The sequence below is a fragment of the Podarcis filfolensis genome (assembly GCF_964270895.1).
Source record: "Podarcis filfolensis genome assembly, chromosome: 3".
Lineage (NCBI taxonomy): Eukaryota > Metazoa > Chordata > Lepidosauria > Squamata > Lacertidae > Podarcis > Podarcis filfolensis.
In genome coordinates this window covers 71,527,320-71,554,318 of record NC_139606.1, presented here as the reverse complement: position 1 = coordinate 71,554,318, position 26,999 = coordinate 71,527,320, and the positions used below count along the sequence as shown (strand labels likewise).

Genomic DNA, 26,999 nt, shown 5'->3' with positions numbered 1-26,999 from the left:
CACGCCTTGGGTTACAACCTGTTTTGGTTTACAACCGGACCTCCAGAACGGATTGTGGTTGTAAACCAAGGTACCACTGTAGTTGAAGATGCAGGACAGCAATATTTCTTAGAGTGAGGGAGAAAAATAAAAAACAAGTTGCAGGCAACAATCCATTTCCATACGGAGGCATTATTCTATATATGACAGAAAGACAGGCAAACCTGCATGAAAATGGATCGTTACACTATGGAAATTGCTTCCACAAGATGTGGTGATGGCCAACAACTTAGACAGCTCTAAAAGGGCATTATGTAAATTTTGGGAGGATAAGGATAATGAGTACTATTTTTGATGGCTACATGCTACCTCAGGGGTCAAAAGTCCCATGTCTCAAAATACCAGTTCCTGGGGAACGGCGATGGGAGAGTGCAAATGCCCTTAGGTCCTGCTGGTAGGTTTCCCATAGGCTTCTGGTTCAACACAAGATGCTGAGCTCTATAGGTTCTTGGTCTGCACCAGCAGAGCAATCCTTATGTACTCGTGACAGCAAGAAAATCAGTCGCTTTCTATTTCTGTTGCAAGAACTGACTGAATCTAGAATATATGCTTCTTTAAAGCATCATGCCCAGTTGCTTTGCCACAATCTTCTGCCCTTCATCTGAATGGAGTTTACAGAGCAACATGACGTTTTTCACACACCACGCATTTTCCTCAGACAATATTGAAACTTTGCAGCAGTTAGCATAGATCATGTGAAACGGAAGCAACAGCTGTTGGTACAAATACGCCTTTCTAAAAATAGAAAGGTGGATGTTTTTCACGGAGGTTACTTGCTGCAGTGTCCTCAAGGGCCATGGTTTTGCTCAACGGAGTCGCAGAAATGTTCAACAATTACTTTTGATTCAATTATTTTAAAACTGACACAAAAACGGCACCGGGAAAACCTTTATATAAACATCGTAAAGCTTTAGAAATGAAGGTTCTGAGGCTACAATTCTATTATGGCCTAGTTTTTAAGGTGCCACGCAAGATGCTTGCAAGTTGTTTCTGATGCAACAGTATAGCCTGGTGAAGAAGAGGTCACCTTAAATAGCTGTGTAGAAAATGGAATTTCTGCAGGGGTTGCTTACAATTCAGTGTGAAATTCCCTCTTCGACACAATTTTTGAAGATGTGGGAACCTTTCCGCCCTGCTTCTAGCATGGCTACCCTCTGCAACTAAGCCCTGAATATGGAATTCAACATTGCATTAAGGTGATTGCTCCACCAGTCGAAGTATTCCTGCACGCCTGATAGAATGATCCCCCCACACCATTCTGGGGGGTATTCCTGGACCCCCCCGAATGGATTTGAATGAGGCATGGGGACATGAAGGAGGAGGACAATCCCATTGCATTAGCAAGAATCCTTGCGCTGGCTTCTGCTAGTGCACCAGGTTAGCTGAATCTGTCTCAAAGCTCTGAAGGTAAGCTCAAAGAGGAAGCTCTTCTTAAAGTGTCTTCAAAAAGGACTTGGGCTTTCAAGACTTGCTTTTCATCCACTCCTGCATAATATTCTAGGGTCCATACTTAAGATGCATATTATAATATCTAAAATCTACCAGCCCAAAGGCACTCCTTTGCACGTCTGCTCAGTAGCGAGTCCCACTTAGTTCAGTAGGGCTTACACCAAGTAAGTGTGCACAATTGTCTAAAGGTTCACACAAAACCAAGACCCACTGAATTCAATGGGACATACTCCCAGATAAGTAGGTATAGGACTGAACCCTAAATTAATATGTCATTTTGGAAGATTAATTCATACATTCTTAATATGTTTTCCAGCTTCATGGTGACTCTGCATCTCCTTCTTTCTTGAAAAATCTCCCTCTCATTCCTATCTTTTTTCTTTCTTTTTTTGCAGTCTAAATATTAAGTAATGCAGAGCAATTAGTCTGAATGTGATCATTTCTATCAAGGAGAAGTGAAGAGCAAGGTGTGGTTTCCTTTCTTGGAAAAAGAGAGCAAATGAAGATGGAGAGAAATTAGGGAGTCCACATAATATTGACACAAACCAATAAAAATGGGTAAATTTATGCAGATCAGTTTGCCAGCCATCCCCCAAGTTCCCTACACTGTTTCCACAAGTTGGTCTCTTGTTTGGTGTTCATTTTATTAAGGCTTGAAAATATGGATAATGATAGCTAAAATTAGGCTTGCTGCTGCTGTTTTTAAAAAAAAAAACAACAACAGGGGTTTTTTCAGCCAAAACTCATGGGGAACTCAGTTCCGACACCCCTCAAGTGAGTGCCATTGCTATTATAAGAGAACAAAAGAGGCATTCAGGTGCATTCTGGCACCTCTTTTTCTAGAAAAATAGCACTGAAAAAACCTATTGTTTACCTGCCTCCCCCTTTACTGCTGATCTACAAATCAGATAGTGTAATTCACATCCCATTCCCAAATTGAGTAATTCCAGGCAGAGGTTCTTCATTGGCTGATTGTGAATCAGACATCCCAGGGGGACCGAGGAGCCACAGTTGTGGTTTATTTGAGCCTCTCTCCCTGGACTTAAAAGCAGCTTCATCAATTTGTACTTAGATTTCAGTCCTAAGTACTGGGATGAAGGAAGGAAAACAACAACAAAGACATCCAGAAAACTCTGAGTGATCCTGCCAGACCTTGGGAAGTTAGATCCAACCACAATCAGCGTTCCTTAGAGGAAACGGGAAATAACACAGTAGCAACTTGAAAAGATGTCATCCTGGCCATTTAAATTTTCTTGTTACAGTTACTTTGGTAGCATGACCTTCTTAGAAACTGACGTATCCAGCTGCCTGCACAACGGGCTCATTCATTGCTTCGCAGAGAAGGGAGTGTGTAGGGGAAACACACTGCAGAATTGCAAATGCAGGAACTGGGAAGCTACAACATGTTCCCAAGGAAGCTTTGTACACCCGCAAAAACTTGACAGAGGGGATCTGCAGCTCAGAGCATATAATAGAATGCAAATGAGGAGCTGGGCAGCGGCAGAGCAGTGATGCTTGGTGAAAAAGTAGAGGCATTGTGCCTTCCTTTAAGAAAGGGGGGGGGGGACACCACACAGCTCTCCAGAGCTGAACAAAAATAGAACAGACAGCTACTTCCTCTCTCCCCATTTCTCCCTGCTGAATAATTTTTTTCCTGGTGAAATCTTGCATATGAAAAAAATTCAATGGACTTCTGAAATCAGTCAGTGTGTGAGTCACCACCCACAACAGATATGAGCATTTGCTTTTTGTTTCAGTTTGTTTGTTTGGGAAAGGAGTGATGGGCAAAAAAAGGGGGAAAGAACAATGAGATGATGGGTATCTTTGAGAACGGGCCACTTTCAATTATCCAAGGACACTGTGGCTTTCTGTGGAAGCCTATGTTTGGGCTGCCAAAAAGGAGAGGGTGGGAGGAACATCACCAGGGGAAGGGAAAAAAGGGAATAAATCCAGCTAATTGTAAAAGGCATGAGAAAGTGTAAGCAGTCATCACTGGCTTTGGAGCTGGGGGTGGAGGGGAAGGAACTTTGGACAAGTTAACTAGCTTCCAAGTGAAGGGAAGACTGATGTGTGGTGAGAACAGGAGGGCAGCTCACAGACATATGTCCACAGTGATTTTTTAAAAAATGAAATTTAAAAATGAAATTAACAGCATAAGCAACCCTCAGTGGAAAACAAAAATTGAGGCTGAAGCCTGATCTGAACATTTTCATGCCGCCTTCCGAACAGATCTCTTGGGACCGTTTTACAGCCCCACAAAGGTCAGAGGTTATTCAGTTAGTAGCCTGTCTCTGGAATGGCTTTGGCACTTGTCCTCCATTCCCAAGGGGAGGCTGTTCAGATTTGCTGGGTCGTTTACTTTTATCATACATTTCATGAATTTAGAAAGCCTGAGCTGCTGAAACTGAAAATCTCTGTAAAATGCCCAATCCTCAGCAAAACAAGGCAAGTCAATCCTCTTCTTCAACCCCCCCCCCATCATTGAGTAAAGAAGGGGCTGATTCACATGTTTTGACTTATCTTGTGCAATGTAAGCACTGTCCCTTGGCTGTTGATTCATCAACAAGGACAAAGTGAGATTTTTTTTAAAAAAAGAATGAATGTGTTAATCCATTTTTCAAGAATATATTCAGTGAGAAGAAGACATTCATTGAGAAGGGAACAGTTAACCCTTCCCTTTCTAGCTATGCCCACCCCTCAATGCCCATCCCTAAACATGTTAGTACTTAAAATAGCATCCCATTAGGAGTAAATGAGGTGCTCTTTCATGCCTAATTCATTGAAGTGGTGGTGGGGGGTAGCCATGAGGGTTCAGAGACTTAACCTCTCTTTCCTCTGCTGTGACCCCTCCCCCACTGAAAATCATTACTCATGTGGCAATTAGGAACCAATGGATTTTTTTTAAAAAAACAACAAGACTAATTTAAACTAGACTAATTTCTGCATGGGGAGGCAAGGCAAAGCATCCAATTGAAGACACCCAACTGAAGCCTGTCAGACTTTTTTGGGAGTATGGGGTTGGGCTGTATCTTCTCCCCCTAACCATAGCCGTGCCCCAACAATCTAAAAAAAAGTTTGCATTTCATAAGATTGATCTGGGGGGCTCCCTCTCCTCAGCATTTCTCTAAATTCTACCCAGGATTCGATACCAAATAAAGCTGAAAGAACTGGAAGGCAAGAATGTTTTAATTTCAGACGCTCAACCAAATCAGGAGTTAACGTATTAGTTTTATTTTAACAGCCGTTCGGTCATTTGCTTAGCCAGTATTAATGAACACCTTCGGCATGTTTCCCCAGATAAGGCTGTGATTCATGTAGTACATGTGACTCAGAGGCTCAGCGGGGCAGAAAGGTGGCAACGAAGAACTGCTATTTTTCTTTTTAAAAAATCAACCCAGAATCCACTCTGTTCCTGTGGCTATTTTCATATCAGTAAATAACTATAGGTTTTCTGACCTAAGCAGTTCTGTTTGAGATGTTTGCAGCCTCAACGTTTTCTAAAATGTTACCAAATGATTAAACACAAAATCCTTAAATGAAGAGAGCAGGTTTTATTAAATATCCCAGAGCAATGTTGTTTGCCCGCTCTCTTGCCTAAGTCTGGCTGCTAGCTGATAAACGCCTTCGCTTTAAGATATTACTTATTAGCATGCCTGTATATTTCTACCTCACACAGTCACCCAAGGGTGATTGCTATCTGTTAATTGAATTCTGTGCCAGCAACGACGTCTTTGTGTGCCTGCCATTATAATTTCTGAGGATTGTAACTTCATTTCCTATTTACAAGCTGCAGAGACGTGTGTTGTCTGCATGTACATGATGTGTGGTTCTGTGTGGCGAAAGGGCAGGGGAGGAAGAGACATAGATACATAAAATGTGGGTGTTTCCAGATGGGGGCCTCAGATCGTAAATGGGCATAACGATCTTTATTATTTTACTGATTTAATGCCTACCCTGTCCTTCTTCCCAGGGAAGCTATGGGTTGTTGACAACAGTTATTTTTTAATGTATTGGCTTTCCCCCAGAAAGGTTAAGGTAAAGGTAAAGGGACCCCTGACCATTAGGTCCAGTCGTGGCTGACTCTGGGGTTGCGGTGCTCATCTCACTTTATTGGCCAAGGGAGCTGGCGTACAGCTTCCGGGTCATGTGGCCAGCATGACTAAGCTGCGTCTGGCGAACCAGAACAGTGCACGGAAACGCCATTTACCTTCCCGCTGGAGCGGTACCTATTTATCTACTTGCACTTTGACGTGCTTTCGAACTGCTAAGTTGGCAGGAGCAGGGACTGAGCAGCGGGAGCTCACCCCATCGTGGGGATTCGAACCGCCGACCTTCTGATTGGCAAGTCCTAGGCTCTGTGGTTTAACCCACAGCGCCATTCAGATTAAAGAGGAGGAGTGATGCAGGGTGGCATTCTGATGCCAGCGATGTCCCATGGATGCTGCAAGAAACTTGCATGTCCCGAAAGCACTGATCACCATAATAAACACCCATCTGGAAGCACTCTCTGTGTGTTGGGAAAGGAGAGACATTACATTTTGGGATAAGCAAAAATAGCAAATATAAAAATATGCTGGGTCGATGAATATTAGGAAAACGAGGCGATCCCATTCCAGAGATGCTTTAGCAGTTGCTCGGAGCTTAATTTGAGCCATGGCTTAGCCATGTTGCGCTGAATGCAATGCACGTGAATGACTAATGGAAAATGATGACCCGAAGCATGTTCAGAATTTCCCATTGCAGCTGCCATACACACATCTGGGATTAGTGGCAGAGGCTTCCAGATAGATCTGCCCCCCTCTGCTTCTTTGCCTAGAAACTCACCACTCTGAACACAGTACATGTGGCAAGTTGGTGCTTTTGCACGCAGGAGGTGCAGCGCTACAGCCTCGAAGGCAGTTAGTAAACTGCTTGGCTGGTGGACAGGATTGGTGAAGTTCCAAGCACACTGCTGGGGTTCTCCCTCGATTCAACTGCTTAGCACACCTCATTCACGCTACTGCATGGAGAGAAGACCTTGACATTTTAGCACATGTGCCGCAAAACAGGGAGGTGATGATGGGCGAGGACTGGAGACTGCTAAGCCACCAAAAATGTGTGGTTTGTGAGTGATTTATCTGCTGCAATCAGGGAAGCGTCGCATGCAGGGGTTTAAAGCACCTGTGTTGAATGCAGTGTGTCCCAGGTTCAAGCCCTGGTATCTCAAGGCAGGGCTGAGAATGATGCCACTCTGTGTGGACCAGAGGTAGGAACCTGAGGCTCAGAGGCCAAATGTGGTCCATGGGCTCCTGAATCTGGCCCTTGAAACTCTCTCTAGGCCAGGCTCCTCCCCAGCCCTGCTCCTTACCACTTCTCAAGTGCTTTGAACTATGATCGTGTTCCACCTTGCCGGCCTCGATAGAGGATGGTGAAATGTGTGTGATGCATGTGCAGAAACCTCTCACTTTTGGATGGATGGACTATAGCCTCCTTACAATACAAAGAGAAGAGTCACAAAGAAATCTGGGTGTTTTGCCCTCCAACAAAATCTGAGAAAGGAAAATAACTAAATGAAATATGGCAGCCCAGCACTAGTTTATACATTGAGAAATGTTGGTGTTTCGTTCTCTGTGTTAAGGTGCCCCACTCCCACCACGCCTGCTGTTGTTTTGTGCTATTGTTTCTATAAGTTTTCAGTTGTCCTTTCATTTCTCTGTTTTAACCATCGATGTGAGCACCCTTGGCGGTGGTTCCACTGATAGAGCATGAATACTTTAATAAATGCATACAAGCATTTATTATTTATTTATTGTTTATTACATTTCAGTCTCACCCTTCCTCCCAGCCCAGGGCAGCAAATAGCAAAGCATGATCAAATGATACTTAAAAATAATAATAATCAAACCTTTTAAAGCATCTAAAAGCAATCTGAAAACAAGCACATACTCTCACAGGAACACTGTATTTCAGGCATCAAATTCCTCAGTGAATGGAAATGTTTTGGATTCTTCCTGAATGTTAAGAATGAAAGAGACAGGTGCACTTCAGCAAGGAAAGTGTTCCATACATGGGGAGCCACTACCAAGAAGGCCCTGCAGTGGGTCAGCCCCAACCGGGCAGTACCCAGTTTTGGCACCACCAACAGAGCCTCCCCTGCTGATCATAGGCTCCAAGATGGTTCAACAGTAGGGGTCTCCTAACAACTTTCAGCACTGAGACTACAATTCTCAGAATGCTTTGGGGAAATCCATGACTGTTTAAAGTGGTATCATAGTGCTTTAAATGTATCGTTCAGATGGGGCTCCAGTCCAGTTTAAAGATTAAGGCCCATAAAAAGAGAGAGCAGGAGCTTTGAAATTTCACATCCACAATTCACACCTGGAGAGATTCTATTTAAATAATAGTAATTATTTGCACATTTGCATCTATGCATATAAATTAGCATACACAGATTTTATACAGATATGTGTCCTCTTTTGTCCTTCTGGGGATGGACATCTGACTTTAATATTGTATTGTTCCTCTTTACCTCTATATATGGAAAGATGGGGTCTATTTCTCCCAATAAATAAATAAATATTGTCTGAAACTCACAACATCCTGGAACTAGGTTGGGTGCTGGAGTAGAGGGGGGAGGAGAGTCCTGCAATGGCAAGGTGATTTGGAAGCAGCAGCAGCTGGGCTATCAATGGAAATAGCATCTAAGGGAAGCCTTATGGGACATCTGTGGGGAGATGTCAGATGAGGAAACACACATTGTTTTGAAGGACAGGTGGCTAGGCTAAATATGAGGATTGACAGATGCATTTTCTAAATTCAGAAAGAAAGGCATTTCTGCAGATAAGGATCTTCAGGCACCCCCCTTCAGTGATTGCTAAGTGCATGCATATGGTACATTTCCAGCAAGATATTTGGGGAACACCAACCTGCACCCATTCGCCTCTGTCATGTCACTGTGCAATATGATCATGGAATCTGTATAGTTCCTGACTTTTTTTTATTTAGTTGACAGATTTAGATCCTATCCTTCCACCCACCCTTAATAAGAAAGACCCAACAATGCGGAAAACCAACAAATCAAATAATATACAATGAACAGCATAAAAGAAGCCAGGGTTCAGCTTCGCATTGTGTGCAAGCCTGGAAACTATGGTTAATGGGGAACAAACAAGCCAGGAAATTAAGATACTTGAGAACTGGCTTGTGTATGGTCGATTATCCACAGTTTAGGGGTTTGCATGTAACAGGAAACTCTAAGAGATGCATCCTGTTTTCTTCAGCTGGCTATATGGAAGCAGAAGCAAAACTCCATACCCCACAACCCACCCACCCACCCAGCTTGTGCACATCCTGGCTTACTAAGTCAGAAATTGATAGTATGCACCAGGTGCAAGTGTGCATTCAACAAGAAATAGCAGCAACCCCAGCTCTCTCATGGTGTCTGCAATACATGCATTTTTGCACACTTTTGTGGTTTGAGAACTGCATTGCAAAACTTTAAGAGGTATACATTTTGAAGGATACCTGTGTTTCTTGTTTTGGAAAATGATAATTGGTGCATTTGCATTGAAATGTGAACCAACATTCAACTAACCCGATGTGTTAGCAGAAGCCAATACAAAGACTCACACAAGCACAATAGGGCACTCCCCTTTGCACAATAGGGCAATCCTGTGTGCCACCAGGGACTTCCTCAAAGCCACTCTGGGGTGTGGGAGAATCCCCCAGAACACTGCACAAAGGGAAGAGAGGGGAGATGGTTCCATCTGGCCAGCAGAAATGTTTGTACCGATGGTCATAACAGTGTGATGTTGAATTCCGCCCGACATTTCTCTCCCATCTCTTATACGATACCGGCTGTGTATGCGCCATACATTTAAAGCACAACTGAAGCACCTACCTCCTCACAGAACTACAGGTCCCAGCACTCTTAGTAAATTATGCTTCCCAGGAACCGGGTGTTTTAAACGGGTGGTGCGTACACAGCCACACGTTTTCAAATCACCCGTTTTTCATATTCCCACTGCGTATTTTGAAGTGTACCTCTTGAGTGTGCACTCAGAAATGTAAAGTGTGAAGAGGACATCAGAGGAGATAGTTCTAGGCTGGATGAATTAGTAATCTGACTCAGTATAAAGCAGCTCCTGTTATTCTAAAATCACTAGGAAGCCAATCCTCTTCTAACCTAACCCTTGCATTCATTTTGAAAAGAAGGATATTTGAATAATTTCTCATCAAAACTGAATGTTGTAAATACTCGGTGTGCAGCTCTAGAAAAACCAAAGGCCACTCTGAGCTGTCCCATCTCTTCCAACTCGGTACAGTATCAGCATGCTGTCTACAATTTTCGCATTGCAGGCGATATTCACTCATACGTCATTACAGTACATTTAACATTGCAGACAATGTTTTGACATTAAAATCTCAGCTCAGTGACTGAATGGAGGTTACAATAAATAAATAAATATCCACATATTTTATAAATATTTGCATAATGAGCTATTTAAATGCAAGAGTTTCTAAGATATGTAAACAATTGGAAAAACTGTTTATCTGCGAGGCTAAAGGAAGCATCAATATATAAAACCATACCCACAATTCCTTGGGAAAAAGCACACGTGTGATTTAGGGGGTTACCCACAGCACACATTGAAAAAGTTTTCTTGTCTTCGGGAACTACAGTTTCTAAATACATGTTGCATTTCAGACAGTCATACATTATCTAGGAAAAATTAGCAACTAATGTCGTTGAGCTGAAACAAAAAGCAGGGTTGTAATAAATGAGCATTAATTACTCTTCAATGGCAAATGAATTTCCTATTGAATTCTGACATTGAAATGCACAGGAAAAGAATTCTGTGGAATCAGTACTATTATCTAGTACAAACATCGAATAAATTTCTCATTGTTAAAATGATAGGTTATATAGTATAGCTCAAAGGTCTGAAAGCCACTTAATCTAGGCTTGCAAACAGTTGTTGTTAAGCACTGTATATACTAAAAATAACAATACAAACCTGGCACAGTAGCAAATTGGCCACCGGTGCAGCTCTCTGAATTATACGCTGACCATATCTTACTCCTGTCAGCAATTGTATTGCAGCATTCTGCACTAACTGCTGCTTCCAGATCAAGCACAAGGGAAATGACGTTCTTGTTATATGGCCAAAATGTTGCTTTGTGTTCCTTGGTAGGATGGCAAGCAGATCTAAGGCAACAGGTGCACAATAGGGTCAACCTTGTATTTGCATTGGAAGAATTGTCCCATCAACGCAGCCTTCGGGAAGATGATGTATTTCAGATGAATGTACAATACCCCTGTGGGGATTAAATTCAGAGGAAAGGGCTGTGCAGTTATAAAGTAGATGATACAGTTCTGCACCACTAGCTGTTTATAGTTCAGTGATTGAGGGTCTAATTGAGACTGTATAATTATCTCCTCACTGTATAAGGCGAAAAGTGTGTTTACTCAGAGGAGGCTGTTGATGGAGAGCCATGTGGGGAAAGGCTGAAACGTGCAGACAGATCAAATTTATTTTTAATAGCTTTTTAACATTTTTTCCATATATTTTTAATGATAGAAGCAGATGGCAATGAACGCCATGTCAGGTGCTGTGTTCTATGTCATGGATTGTGGTGGCGACTGTTTCTGGTCTTCTCAGTTTAAGAACTTTACACCCGAATATTTTATGACAGCTGTGATACATTTAAAAGAATTTTAATGGTGGGAATGTGTGAAAATAAATATTTAATTAAGGGGACCAGAAGCCTTTATCTTGAAAGTTTCTGTCTACCTGGAAGTAAAAATAAATAAATAAATAAAAATAATCAATTTGCAAATAACAGCAGCAACAATAATAATTTACTATTTATTTATTATTTATTTATTTATTATTTATTATTTATTTATTTATTATTATTTATTTATTATATTTATTATTTACCCAGTCACTCTGGATGGCTCCCAACAGAATATTAAACAGAATAAAACATCAAATAATATGGAAACGAGGGATAAACTTGTGCTAATATGCCACAATAGCTCAGCTACAATGTGGAAATTAAGCTGCCATGGGAATGCTACCTCAGAGCAGTCGTACCTTACAAGTCAAATGGAATCTGTTCTGGAAATCCGTTTGACTTCTAAAACGTTCGGAAACCAAGGTGTGGCTTCCAGTTGGCTGCAGGAAGCTCCTGCAGCCAATTGGAAGCTGCAGAAGTCAAAATGGACGTTTGGGTTCCAAAGAACATTTGCAAACCGGAACACTCCCGGGTTTGCGGCATTGCATGTGTAGGTCCCCAGGCCACCCCTCAAATAACTTCACACATAACACGTAATTTAGTTTTGGTTTTTGGGCACTATTTTGGCCACAACTTTATTAAAATACAAAATCAGTGAGTGGTTGTTTAGACATTGGTTATGACTATCTGTCCCCCCGCCTGGGACAGAAGTGACATCCCGAGGTCCGATCAGTAGCCAGTAGAAGGGAAAGTCTAACTTGGGGATCATTTGAGCTAAGCGTCGGACCCACGCCGCTCACCCCAGCAGCTCCCCGAAAGCTTGCCGGCCCGGTCCTATGACAAGGATTCCCATGACAGGGATTGGGCGGCCCTGGTCCCATGACAGGGATTGGACGAAATCATGGCAAGCCCCAGGATTCCTTTAACGGAATTCCCTTCAGCGCAACGGGAGGGGCAGGCACGGCCTAACCTGACCCCTCCACCACCAGCATATTATAACCAATGCCTAACCGCCACACGAGCTCTAACGCTCGCCGCCAACCACTCACAAACCCAACCATGAACCCAATTTAGTAGCCACCGCATCCAGCCAAACATCATTCCCCAAATCGGAGAGGTGCACTCCATCTGCTCGGTAAAGGGCCTCAGCCTTAAAATTAATGTCTGGGTGCGAAATCACCAAACCACCCAGCTTCAATACCTTCACGCAAACAGCAGAGTTAATGCGCTTCCTGGCCTTTTCAGCGGCCTCCGGGCGGGAAACACCGCGCCAGGTTTGCCTCTGCAACAGGTGAGACCAAATTATTCTCACTGAAGGTAATAAGGCTGCCAATGCCTCCAAATCCTTTTTTGGATTGAGGTGCGCAAAGCAAGGCAATCAATAGTTGCCACATCATTTTCCCCCAGCTGCACCACTATGGCCATAGGGTGGGGAGGTCCGAGAGCAGCCGGCGACCAATCAGCGGCATAAACTCTCCCCATGACATTCCGCGTCTGGAAAACCATGACACTTGCATGTGCTGTGGGAGGCCGAGACACGCTCCCCTTGCAGACTGCCTCACTCTGCTGCCAGCCCAATGAACGATGCTGTGTCCCACTATCCAGACGCGGACCAGCGTAGGATCTACAAGGGTTGAAACAAACAAGCATTAGTACCTAACTCAGCATTTGTTTCGCACATAACCCTTGAAAGCATCCGATTTCCATGTCCCAAATCCTTGATCCTGGCGGCTGAGAAGCCCCAATGGGCCGCCATAGTCGCTGCACCTATGCAAAAGGAATGAGGGGCGAAACCAGAGGCCGAGATCCCACAAGCAGAGATGGCCTTACGCATGACTTTTGTGAACTAGTGTCGCGCCAAAGGGTGACCATTTTCATGCATGAGTAGGGGGCCGTCCCCAGGAGGTCTCAAGGCCAAGTACTTCCTTACATCCTTGACCGGGCACGGGCCCACCTCCCCAGTCGCTGGGAGGCGGACAACCTCCCCCCAACCCAGCTGGTCAGTTTTGGAGCTGCGCACTACAAGTCTCAACTCCAAAAGGGAAACGCATATATCCTGAAGGAGCAACCCATGAGAACCAGCAACTTCTAGGATCGAGCCAGCCCCCCAGGGGAACGAAAAGCCAAATATTTCTGGTATCCAATAACAGGGCCAGGGCCCACCTTACCTGTGACTGGAAGCCTGATGGTGGCAACCCTGCTCACTAGGTCTGACTTAGAGCTCCAGACACTTATGACAAGCTCCAAAGCAGATAAGGAAAAATCCTGAGGCAATAAGCCTCCAAACTCTCAGCCCCATGCTGGCTCCAACACAATTTCCCCAACCCTCAGTACACCAAAATTACAATGGAATACTGAAAGAAGTCTCGTCTAGATCTAGAACCAGGAGACAAGTCTTAACTTGTTGCGGATACTGCATAGGTCAAGATTGACCGGCTTCCTGCCTGCAGTCCTGTGAAGGCTGGAGTCTTTTCCAACCTTCCGAGACCCTGCGCACGACACACTTTTAGAAGGGTCTCTGAAATTTAAAGCTTTACTCTAGCAGACATTGCAGCGGACTGAATTCTGGTAGATTTAACAGTGCATCCGATCTGCAGCAGGTAGGCCAGTTACTGCAGGTCCTGCTCAGAGAATGGAGGCAAGTTCCTCTGAATGGCCGAGGACTGCCAGCTAAATGCTAAGAAATCAGTCCAGGCCTTCTCATAAGACCTGAAAGCAGAAGGGGAAAAGTAAGCTACTACTCCTCTTAATTATCAATTGTTGCCAAAGCGCCACGGGAGCTCCAGAAAATCCGGCTATAGCCGGGCGTCCGGAGCCCAGAATCTGAGCTCTCCAACTGAAAACGGGATAGAGTGACAGCGAAAACAGTAGATGATCCCGTAATAAAGCGAGCAGAAACGCAATATTAGACCTTAAGCAGTGCAGCTGGAAAGCACATAAAAGGGGGCGGAGACTCTGCCAAAGCATGAGGACCATTTTGCCAGGACCCTCACACTGCCTGGTTATCAGACCAAGACAGACCCGACGGTCCCTGTACTCCTCAGTCCAGATGTGCGCTGACACTACAATGGGGAGAACTCAAGGAAAGTTAGGTCACATGTGATAGCCTTGCCCTGCCAGGCTCAAGGCCACTGTACAGGATGCTGAAGGGACCCCGGGCCATGAGACCACCTGGCCGAGCAGGAATGGAAGGGGCAGCCTGGAACAACCACCCTGCATGCCAATTTTTAACTGACTTAGCAATGATAGAATCTGACAAAGCAACATTTGCTATCAGAGGAAGTATTACAAGAATAACGTCCTTCACGGCAAACAGCTTTTCCACAGGCAAGCAGAGGTATGAGCAACAATATCCAGCTAGCCCCCAAATACGTTAAAAGGGGCAGTAGGAGCCACTGTCCTATCCACTGCCAATGGAACACCCAGCTCCTCAGGGAATATAAGGGGCGTCCAGTAAGCCAAGCAGAGGCTGGTGTCACATGAACCAGCCAGTGAGATAATCCAAATAATGGTACCCCCAGTTAAACGAGTCTTGACTCACAATGTTCAATCCAGAAAGACGCTAAAGGACTCGAGTGCTGCACAGCCTATAGCGCAACCCATTGGATTGGCCTTATCAATGTAAGGACCATCCAATTAAAGCCCAACTACTTATAATCTTGAGGGTGAACCGGCAGCAGCCTAACAGCCAATTCGATATCGCATAATGCCAACCAGGTCCTCTTCCAATTTGTTGGTAAGCTCAACTGCCTGATCCAAAGATGCATATTTCACGGAACAATTCCAGAGAGTCATTCACTGAGGTGCCTTTGGGATGTGATAAATATGGATTATATGGGGCTTTCTTAGGGACGATCCCCAAAGGGGATAAATGAAAATCAGGAATAGAAGGAGAATCAAGGGGATCCCACCAAACGTCCCAATGAAAGCTGCTTCCTAACCTTCTTACTTGCTACAGCAGGTAGCTCTCTGACTGGCTTTTGAGTTGCTGTATTCTGAGCCACTGGCTGAAAAGCCAGAGGAATCCCAAACCTTGGGAAAACCCTTCCCACAAGCACAAATCCACTAACCCATCTAGATAACCTTTTTGCCAGGCTTTCAAGGAAGATATTTTTATGGAAATATGGGCAAGAGGTATTGAGTTATTGCTTGCTAGCACCCAGCCCCCACTTGGGCAGAATGCCCTGCCTTGAGTTGCCACCATGATGTGTAAATTTACAGGGCCAACGCTGGCCAGAAACCCTAAAAAGTCCCAACAAAGCTGCTGCCGGGCCAGCTTCCTGCATACCAGCTTCAGGTTCTATTGCTCAGGGAATTTCCATTTGAAATGTGGAGCTGCGCAAGTGGTCCACATGTCCCCGTCCCTGCGGTCCTAGCAAGCTGAGGGGATGATGGCAGCCCTGCATCTAACATACCCATAGTGAATTGCAACTTAAAGAATAGCAGGGTGGAAGGGACCCTGAGGATCATCTAGTCCACTCTCCCACAAAATCATCATCATCATCATCATTGATTTGAACCCCGCCCATCTGGCTGGACTTCCCCAGCCACTCTGGGCAGCTTCCAACAAAAGATTAAATACAGAAATGCAGCAAACATTAAAGGCTTCCCTAAACAGGGCTGCATTAGATGTCTTCTAAAAGTCTGGTAGTAGACATCTAATGGGAGGGCGTACCACAGGGCGGGTGCAACTACCGAGAAGGTCCTCCACATGGTGCCCTGTAACTTGGCCTCTCACAGTGAGGGAACCACCAGAAGGCCCTCGGCGCTGGACCTCAGTGTCCGGGCAGAGTGATGAGGGAGCATGCAGCTGTCCCATACAGGGACCAATCCTGCAACCTAGGGATTACCAGCACCATACGCTGACCAGCTGAGCTATCCAGGATGATCCCTAAAGACCCAGGTTTGACGTACCTGCAAGGAGGTGTAAGCATCATCCCTGCTCCCCTTCTCCCTGCTCCTGGATCGCCACCTCTGAAGACGCTTCCTTCTGGAAGAAGGCACCTAGGGCATCAGCAAGTCAACCTCTGCAGGAGAGGCAAGCTCTGGAGGCATCTGCAAAGGCCCTGTCATAATCTGCAAAAAACTAAATGTGAGGAACTGGTGAAACCAATGCTTTGTGCACCACATGGGGAAGCTATTCAGGCCGGAAACGCTGCCAGAGGCCATCAAATTCTAGGGCCAAGCGGGTCAAACCCTAAGATCACCTGCTAGGCCAGACATAAATGTTTCCAATGAGATAACAAACTCGAGGCAGCCCAGTGCCTGACCAGGTACCCCTGTTTGCCCTTTAGAGGGAAGCACGCCCTCAAGAAAACCAAACTTATTTTTGGGAGCAATATCACAAGTGGGCTGAACTACCCAGCAACAGAATAGTCCAAAAGGAGCAGTTTGTTTTGTTTTGTGATAACAATGGCTAAGTGGGGGATATGAACCCTGTCTTCCAGGTCCTAGTCCTGCACTCTGGCCACTAAGCCACAGTGGCTCGCCTCTAAAATGGCAGTTGCCACTATCAGGGCAAAACAAACTTGAAGAAAATAAACTTGTTCAGAAACAGCATAGTTAAAGAGCATACACAGAGTGCTCACTGGAGGCACAGAGAGCCTCTGGCTCCACTCTGTCTGCCTAAGATAAATATTAGCAACAAGTGAGCCTGCAAACAAACAGATAAATTCTTATAGAGAAAATGAGTCACATGTCACAGAGACTTAACAATTTACTGTACTGCTAACTGTAGCAGGCTTAGGCTTGAAAGATATGTGCAGGCCGAGCAGACCGTGAAGGCCTCCCTGCTGCAGCTCTCTGCCTTTTGTAGTCTCATTGCAATATTGAAGGAACTCAATATAGTGTGCCCGCCCAAGGCTAGATTAAAACTCGGCCAACAGCACTGCATGCACCCAAAATAAAGCTTTGGGGATACTATAAACGAAAGTGATTCCAGCTAAGCTGGGAACAGCCCTGACTAGCCCCACAATTAAACAGGCAAAAATGGGGGAAACCTTTTTGCAAAAGAAAGCCCCTAATGGGGGCTCTCTCCCTATTGGGAAAGGCAAGCCACAGATACAGGGAGAATCTTCCCACAGGGCAGGGTAAGGGGTGGGGTGAGAAATCAAACAGGAAAAAAGGGGAATTAGATTAATTAAGGGACTAGAGAGGATTAAAAAGAAGGGAGGGAATAAAGAAATGTAACCAGACATGAGAAGATTGCTCCTGATCCGATGCACTCTGCAAAGAGAAAGAGAAACCAGAGTGCACTGATATTTAAAGACTATGGTCCCACCCACCCAATTTGCAACATACAATTTGCCCCAGCAACCCGGTTATCCAATCGCAATGCCAGGCAACAACTATTAACCTGCCTGGCAACCAGAGGCCTGGCCCGGCAGCCCACACCGCAACACGTGCTCTCATTTATTGGAGAACACGCTTTCTATGAGTAATAATAGTAGCATCATTATAATAAGGATGTTTGAAGAATTCAATCTTCCTATATAAAACATCCTGATCTGAACCTCTCAGACAAATGTGTAGTTCCAAACTGAGATTTTCAACAGATTTTTCACTTCTCTCATGTTGGAAGACAGTTCTCAGTACTGAAACATAACAGATATTTTGAGAGAAAACATGTAGATAAATATATATTTTGAGAGAAAATGTGCCAGTAAATATGTGTGTTAGAAGGAAATAGGCATTTAAATACATGTTTAAAGAATATGTCTGCTTTATTTTATTTTATTTTAAAAATTGCAGTTATGCCGAAATGGTACAGAACAGAATGGAATTATAGTTTACATGAGAAAGTGAAACATACCAAAAATAGTTTTGTACATCTCTAAGGAATATAACAGGGACGTGGGTGGCACTATGGTTTAAACCACTGAGCCTAGGGCTTGCCGATCAGAAGGTCAGCGGTTCAAATCCCCACAAAGGGGTGAGCTCCCATTGCTCAGTCCCTGCTCCTGCCAACCTAGCAGTTCAAAAGCACACCAAAAAGTGCAAGTAGATAAATAGGTACCGCTCCGTCGGGAAGGTAAACGGCGTTTCCGTGCACTGTTCTGGTTTGCCAGAAGCGGCTTAGTCATGCTTGCCACATGACCTGGAAGCTATCTGCGGACAAACGCCGGCTCCCTTGGCCTATAGAGCAAGATGAGCGCCGCAACCCCAGAGTCGTCCACCTAATGGTCAGGGGTACCTTTACCTTTAAGCAATATAACAACTAATCATTTATATAGTACTTATACTGTGCTAGGCAATGATCAGGGGGGAATATTTTTCCAAAATGGAAAATTTCCAGGGAAGGGAGAATCCACTGCTATTTGTCCGCGGAAAATTCACAAAATATATTGAATGGATATCATTCAACCCTGACCAAACATTAGGAATAGATGCAAAGGGAAACAAATAGGGTAGTTTCAAACTATCCTTATTAACAAGAAGAAGAAGAAGAAGAAGAAGAAGAAGAAGAAGAAGAAGAAGAAGAAGAAGAAGAAGCCACCCCAGCCATTCTGGGAGGCTTCCAGCAAAATACAAAAAGGCAATACAACATTATACATTAAAAGCTTCCCTATATAGCACTGCCTTCAGATGTCTTCTAAAAGTCATATAGTTGTTTATCTGTTTGACATCTGATGGGAGGGCATTCCACAGATCGGGCACCACTACCTCCGTTCAGAACAGAATGTCCAATCCTATCTTGCTCTGAAATGTGGGGATGTTGAAGGGGGCATATTCAATTTAGCAGAGGCTGAGGCACTGCAAACAGGAACTGAGCAGGAAAAGCAAACCATCTCTCATGGGTTGTGGGTATTTATGGGAGTGTTTATGGAGATCTTCACAAGAGCCAAAGGATGTACTGGCAGGAACACTGGCATGCACAAGCATTACATTGCAGCCCCTAAAGTATATGAACAGAATAATAATAATAATAATAATAATAATAATAATAATAATAATAATAATTTATTATTTATACCCCACCCATCTGGCTGGGTTTCTCCAGCCACTCTGGGCGGCTTCCAACAAAATATTAAAATACAATGGTCTGTTAAACATTAAACATTAAAAACTTCCCTAAATATGCACTGCATTTCACCCAATCAGTTTAGAAAGCTATAAATGGACATCTGCTTGGCCACTTAGAGAACAGAACATGGGACTCTTCTCAAGTTTTTTTGCAGAGAGGTGAAATACAAATTATTGTAATCAACAACACAATGACAAGAAGTATTCTGACAACCTCTGCTGCTCCATTATTCTGGTTTAAATATACGTTATGTTTCCACTGATTTTATTTTGTCCTTCATAAATAGATTTTGAAAGCATGAGTGCACATTTATAGCTCAGCGTGGCTCTTGATGTCACAGTGAAATGAGTGCTTAATTTGAGCCACATAACTACATATCTTCTTATGACATGGATCTTTGGAATACATTATGTCCTGGCAAAGTTTAGGCTGTGTTTGCTGGTTTAATCACGAATTGTACAGTTGACATTTCCCCTGCTACATACTTTATTTTCTCAAATAGGCTTATGTCTCTTTGTTTTGCATGAATGCATTAAATCTTAGAAGGATCATCAGTGCCCTCAGATCTCCTATCAGATGTTGCTATTAGCTCTGACACCAAAATCATTAAGGAGTTGCCATGAGGAGACACAGTGATCAGAAATGTATTGGCCCATATGCATACTTGCATTATGTGTGTAAGTAATTAAAGAGAATGCATGCTGGGAATATATCATGTATGAATAATGACACAAAATGGAATTATTCTGGCTTCCTGGCAATTAGGTACTCTCCATTTCAACTTTATAAACTCTCCAGCTGATGGGAGTGACAGAAACTCCCAGTGCAAAACTGCAGTTACTGCTGCATTTATTTAGTACGGGAGACTGAAGCAGCAAAACGAATATGCGTTAGCTTGCCAACAAACCCCTTTTTTACTTCACTTTAGGCCTTGCAGGACAATTACTTATTGTCCAAAGAGATAAATGGTATTTTGCTCTTGCCAATTTCAAATCTCCAAGGTTCCCAACACGAAAAGGTTGCCTGCTATTAAAACATCAGCACTGTTACAGAGTGCTGAAGAAAAATAATTAACCTGAGAGTTCTTGGGTTATCTTCGTCCACCCCCAACTGCAAAGGGTAATTATTACCAATCAGTGCACAGGAACAGAGAGTGGGGATTATAGCGCTTTGTATGTGTTCTCCTAATTTGATGTGCAACGCAGAGTCAGGTAGCTTTGTGTCAACATGACAGCCTGCTCCTCTGCCATCAGTGGCAAGTGCATGCTTCCTAGCTAATCGGGCTCGTTTCTCAATAACGACTGAAGAGGAGCTTATATTGCCTGCCCTCTCTAAAGTGTCCAAACACTTGTTCATCCCTGCCAGTGACAGGCCTTACTAGAGCTGCTTCCTTCCTCCTGCAGTTGCCTCGCAGCTACATGCAAATCCATGCTATGTGCCCATTCATTTAGCCTGAGCATATGACATAAGCAAAGTTCTCCCGAATGCAACAGCTGGCTCTAAAGGATCATTCAAAGGACAACTTCTGTGGGTGGTGGCTGTGCAGAGTTCCAGAAGATTTGAAACATCAAATCACCAAATTTTATGCCCAGAGACTGGTGTCCGTAATATAGCTTGTACAGCATCAGTGTACGTTACTGGTAATGGCTGGAATATTCCATGCTATCCCAGAATGCAACGCATGTGGCCTTCAGTCCACAAATGTTGACATCATAATATCCTTACTAGTCTTTGAGGTGCCACAAGACTGTTCCTCTCCCCCCCCCCCCAAGAGACAAACATGGCTACTCAGCATCAGTTCTGTGATGCGGTCACACCTAAATAAATCAGCATGTGTCAGAAGGAATGAGTTCTTGAAGCCTCTGATCAATCAATATTTTCAGCAGAGCATAACACGCCAGCTACTCCTCCCCGCCCCCACTGGCTGAGGCTCTACGCCTTTAATAGCTACAAGTCACTGAGGATTTCAACAGGTATAGCTTTCCTAGCATTATATGCATGGGAAATATTATACTGCATGTTGGAGAAAATGGAAATGCCTGTCTACTATTATTAAAAAATGGGATCAAAATACAAAGTGGGTCTAAATGAATCCCCAAGCGTTCCATTCTTCCATACCAATCCAGGCCTTTCTTCCTATCTATTAGCAGATAGGTCAAACTTGTAAGCATAACCTAGAGTTATATATAGCATCTGTCGTGTGCATTGCAAGAATCCATTGATAAAGTGCAATATATTATAAGTACAGCACGTGCCTCTAGAGATGGTGTCATGGAAAGGTTTCAGACAGAATGTACTACATCTTTGTAGGGGAAAGGCCCTTAAGTAAATAGAAGCATATAAGCCTTCCTTCAAAATGAGCACGTATAAATTCACAGGGAAGATTTGCTATGTCAATAAATCCTGGATCACCATAAGATTCTGAATGCATAAATGTGGGCAGCGTTTTCTGAAGGCACTCTTAGGGTGGAACAATTTTAAAGTATACAGTGTGCACAGGGTCTATTCTCTTTCCCCCATTTCTAGAGTTGCTAATTAATTTCTTCCATTTACCATACTCTGTGCCCTTTTAGGACATCTATAGTAATCCTTCTAAAAGAAGGCTTGAAGATGAATTAGAATTATTACAGATTTCCCTTACAACTTTGAGATATATGGACCGACAGAGGATAAAGTGAACAATGGCAAAAGGAGGGGGGTGAGGAATGAGGCTGTTTCCTGAAGAATCCCCTCAAAAGGCAGATTGGTACAATAGCCATCCTTCACCTTTTCAGAATTTGACAGAGATAGCAATCTATATATGAAACACAGTGATTCATTGATTTAGTTGACAGATCTTTATACATACTTGAATTTGCTCCCTCAAAAAGTAGCAATGGCCACCAACATGGATGGCTTGTGGAGTAGGGGAGTACTGGTCTTAGTTTGCCAGTAGTAAAATTCTTGCAATGTGTTTTTAGGTTGACAGCAGCCACTCAGTCCAGAAAAAGACTGTGATTACAGAACCAGATCATGGTTCTTGTTGGGGGCACAATGCTGTATATATGTAAGACCTCTTGTGTTAAAATTAGTTCTCTCTCTGTAAAAATGCGCTCTCTCTCGCTCTCGCTCTCTCTCTCTCTCTCACACACACACAATTGTTTTGAATATGAAAGAAGCTTTGTTATATTTTTAGGCACCTTATAAAACAAGTTCTATAGGCATCATGCAAAGTTATACAGTGGTTTGCTGATAACAGATATTTTAGAAGCACTGAGATAATGCAGCTATGAAAACTGATGAAAAACAGTATAGATTTGTAAATTCAGTAGACACATACAGTACTACTTTGTAAATAACAAAATTATTTAGCCTTGCATTCCACCCTTCCATACGTAGTTTCCAAGTCATCTCCTATGTCCAGATCTGCTGAGCTTCAGAGGTGGATATACACAGTGCTTTTTTCGGGGGGTGCAGGGGGGCGCATACCCCTAAACATTTTGTGAATCTAGGTTTGGCTTCATTGAGGTATTGGTATTTCAATGAGTAGGAAAATGAGAGTACCCCTAAACATTTTTTTAGAAAAAAAGCACTGGATATATGTGAGGCATCTGATCATAGCCTGCATTTTTAATCAAGGCTTATATTTTGATCAGATTCCTGTATTCAAAAAAATGAGCTTAAATTCACATGTTTCTTTCGAGATGGGAAACCAACAGGCAAGGTCTTTGTCAGAGGCCCCTTTGGTTTATTGCGGTCATAAAACAGGCTGGGAGCAAAAGGTCACACTGACCATACAAATGATAGAATACAATCAATCAAGGTTGCAAAAACACTGTGCCTCCCATTAAACTTGAGCCACATCTTCCTAAGGTTAAAAAAGCAAGAGCTAATACAAACAGAGCTGGCTAGGGAAGAGGTCTCTCTCTCTCTTTGGAACTGCTTTGAAGCTTCAGAGAATTTAGAAAACTTAGCTTAGCTTTTACTAAGTTCCCTTTCTTCTAAAAAAACCTATATATGTATGAAATATATTGGCTTAAATGTAATTATGCAAAGGATTTAGAAAGTAAGAAATCATAGAATCATAGAATCATAGAAGAGTTGGAATAGACCATGAGGGCCATTGGGTCCGGACCCCTGCTAGACAGAGAGACGCCATCGGAGCACTCCTGACATATGGTTGTCAAGTCTCTGCTTAATGACCTCCAAAGAAGGAGATCTTTCATTGATAATGTGTGGGAAGATGAACAAAAGATCTGTTTTGGAGTGAATAGGGCAATAGGGCAAAAGATGAAATGTTAGTTAAGGCGCCTAGTCTAGGGCAAAAGGTTATCTGGTAATTAAGGTGCCTTGTAGAGGTTAATGGCTGTTTGCCAATTATAAATAGAAGGAAATATAGCTCTTTGTCTCCCATAAAAGGTAATAGGAAATGGGTGTATCTTTTATGATTGGTTCTAGCGAACAGCCAATAGGAATTTTAACCAGGCTGATTGGACAGAGGCAGCCAAAGGAGGAGCAAGGGGGCTGAGCTGAGGGAATATAAGTGCTGGCCATAATGACAGGAGGCCAGGCCAGAGCTTGGTAACCATATACCACTGTGCCTCACATTTATTTGTCTGACAAATAAATTATTATTTTAATTTCTCTATTGCTGCGTTGAATATTTCATTCCAGCTAAGCGTTAACCACAAGCAGGGTGCTACATTTTATGGTGCCTCTGTGACTCGGATCAGTGGTCTGCTGGAACGCAGCCCCTTCGCCTTACTGGGCAGGGTACAAGAGGGAGGACCACTAACTGCTTACCCAGCGCGCACTGGAACATTTTTCCAGGGGAACGCAGAAGTCTCGTCTGTCTGATACCCTGCTCACCGACGGCGACGGACCGGGGGGAACCAAAGAAATAAAGAGGGATCCGCTAAGGGTAAGTGCACAAAGGGGTTTTGGCCCTCCAATTAATTGGGAGGAAGAGAAGTCTTGATCAAACTTCTGCGTCTCAGTAAGGGGGAAACTGAGTACGCTAGGTGGTTGGGTACATCAGACGGTGGTCTGGTGGAGGAAAAGGGAAAGGTTGGGAAGTAGAGTGTGGTGAAGTATCCAGCGCATTGTATGTGTGAGAAAGTACAATCTGTAGCTGACCTGAGTGTGGAGTGGGTAGTACTTCGTTTCCCAGTAAGGCGACTTCACTGGGCAAGGAACCCCACGAAGCGAGTGTGTGAGTGACTGAGTGGATACTTCACAGGGCCATACAATGGGAGTTGGGGGTTCAAAGGGGGAAAATACACCTCTTGAATGTATGTTAAATAATTTTAAGAAAGCCTTCTCAGGGGCATATGGAGTCAAAATGACGCCAGAGCGCTTGAGAACGTTATGTGAATTAGAGTGGCCGAAACAAAATACTGAATGGCCATCTCAGGGAACCTTTGATATAAATTTAGTAAGCAAACTTTGGACTAACATCGCCAAAGAAACGGGAGGGTGCCCAGAACAATTTTCATATATAGATTCTTGGCTGAGCACATTAAATAAAAATCCTCCATGGATAAGGGAATGCAAAGTCCAACGATGCAAATTATTGGCTGTAAAAGCCGAAGCTAGGAAAGGAATCTTGCCAAATAAACTCAAACCCATTTTTGAGGGACCAGAGGAAGAGGTGCTTCCACCTCCACCCTATGCTCCACATCGAAGGGAGCCTAATCCAAATACTCCACCAGTTGTAACCCCAAGGCAAGAAAGTGGAACGAATAATGGGGGTGGAGTCACAGAACTTGATTCCTTGATAGATTATGATAAATATCTTCAGGAGGCCTTGGAGTCCTATAATAAAGCCCAAGCAGAAGTGGTTATTCCACCTGTGAGTCCCAGTAGAACTCCATCTACAGTCTCCTTTAGTGGAACAACCAATTGCCCACCCCAAACCCCTGTACATCCAAATCCTAGAGAACTATTACAGAAGTTACAGGAAGACCTTGATCGGTCAGCAAGCAATACAGCCAGGCGTATAAAGCTGCTAAAAGAACGCCTTGGGACAGATACCATCCCCTATGATTTGAGGCCCCTAGAGCAAAGCGAAGAGAAAGGTCACGTAGTAGCCCCTCTTAGAAGAGTATTTGATGCACTTGAGGAGCCTGTGCTGGTTAATGGGCAACCTGGACCACGGCCACCTCGAACTTCGACCCTCCAGTACATTCCATTCACAACTACGGATCTGATGAATTGGAAAACACACACCCCATCTTTCGCAGAAAAACCTCAGGCTATGATGGACTTGGTGACTTCAATAGTAAATACTCATAGTCCTACTTGGACAGATTGCCGCCAACTCCTGAATACTCTGTTCACCACTGAGGAAAGAAGAGACATAATTGAAAAGGCACAGATATATTTGCGTGAGCAGGCCAGAGTGGGAAATATTTTTAATATTGACCGTCATCTCCAGGATAACTTTCCTTTGGAAGATCCTAATTGGGATCCAAACAATGCAATTCACCTGGCCAGGCTTACCACCTACCGCCAGACGCTTGTGCAAGGTATCCGCAGGGCATGCCAGAAGCCCACTAATATGTCTAAAGTCTCAGAAGTAGAACAGAAACCAAATGAGAGTCCGGGAGACTTTTTAGAGAGGCTGCAGGAAGCCTATCGTATATGGACTCCTTTTGACCCTGAAGCCCCTGAAAACAGCAGAATGATTACTGCTACATTTGTGGCCCAGTGTGCTTCTGACATTCGTAAGAAAATTCAGAAATCAGAAGGATGGGAAGGGATGCTGATGAGCCAAATTATGGCCATTGCACGCCGAGTTTATCGGAATAGGGATGAGGCTGAGAAACAAGAGAAGAAGAAGTGGCAGAAGGAAAAGATGGTGATGCTAGCCACAGCAGTGAAGCAAGACTACCGCCCTTTAAACGGAGGGAGAGGGCGGGGAAGGAATCCACCACTGGGAAGGAATCAATGTGCGAATTGCAAGAAGGAGGGTCATTGGAAGCGGGAGTGTCCTGAACCCCTGAGGTTGGAAGAAGTACGCCCAGGCCCAGGCCCAGGCTCCGGCCCAAGAAACCAGGGACGGGGACGGGGAATGATCCGAAATGGAAGATATCAGAGACCTGGACAAGGACAGAGTAGAGACAATTTCATTGGACTGGCAGAGGAGGATTTTACCCAAGACTAGGAACGACCGGACTCCATAAAGTTAGGCTTCCAGGAGCCCACGGTCACGATTCAATTAGGGAGCCATTTAATAGACTTTATGATTGATACTGGGGCTGAATACTCAGTACTCCCAGAACTATTGCAGAAAAAGGCATCCAAAAGTGTAGTCATTAAAAGTGCCACTGGTCAGTCAGCTAAGAGGTCTTTCCTTCAACCTTTGGAATGCCAGATTGGGGGACATCGTTTAACCCATCAGTTTTTGTATATACCTGAGTGTCCAATACCTCTCTTAGGTAGAGATATGCTGTCCAAATTGCAGGCCCAAATCACCTTCACTCCTCAAGGTCCAGAAATGAAACTGCCATCAAAGGCAGCAGGAATAATTACCCTCTCGGTACCTAAGGAACAATCATGGCGCCTAATGTCAGCCCTGCAAGTCCAACCCACATTGGATACAGGATTAAACAAGCTCCTCCAAACCCTACAGGTGCCACCAGGAGTATGGGCCGAAAATAGCCCACCAGGAATGGCTAAGAATATAGCTCCAATTGTAGTAACCCTAAAACCTATGGCTACCCCTGTATCTGTAAAGCAATATCCTTTACCCCGGCGAGCAGCAGAGGGCATCCAGAAACATTTGGAC

The 26,999-nt window shown here is 43.9% G+C and overlaps 1 protein-coding gene and 1 long non-coding RNA gene across 2 annotated transcripts in view; one reads left to right on the top strand and one right to left on the bottom strand.

The window, feature by feature from the left end:
• The window catches only part of LOC310759054 (uncharacterized protein), a 233,452-nt gene extending 206,704 nt beyond the window's left edge, over positions 1–26,748 (top strand). Inside the window, exon 2 of the mRNA XM_083605864.1 lies at positions 24,420–26,748. Coding sequence (XP_083461990.1) covers positions 24,459–26,375 — 1,917 coding nt within the window. The 5' untranslated portion in view covers positions 24,420–24,458 and the 3' untranslated portion in view covers positions 26,376–26,748. The remainder of the gene's footprint in view (positions 1–24,419) is intronic.
• Positions 11,806–17,443, bottom strand: LOC310759257. The gene is made up of 2 exons (XR_014546288.1): positions 16,123–17,443; positions 11,806–12,832 (listed from the first exon to the last, which is right to left on the bottom strand). It is a non-coding gene; the product is annotated as an uncharacterized lncRNA (long non-coding RNA).
• Positions 26,749–26,999: the final 251 nt, after the last annotated feature.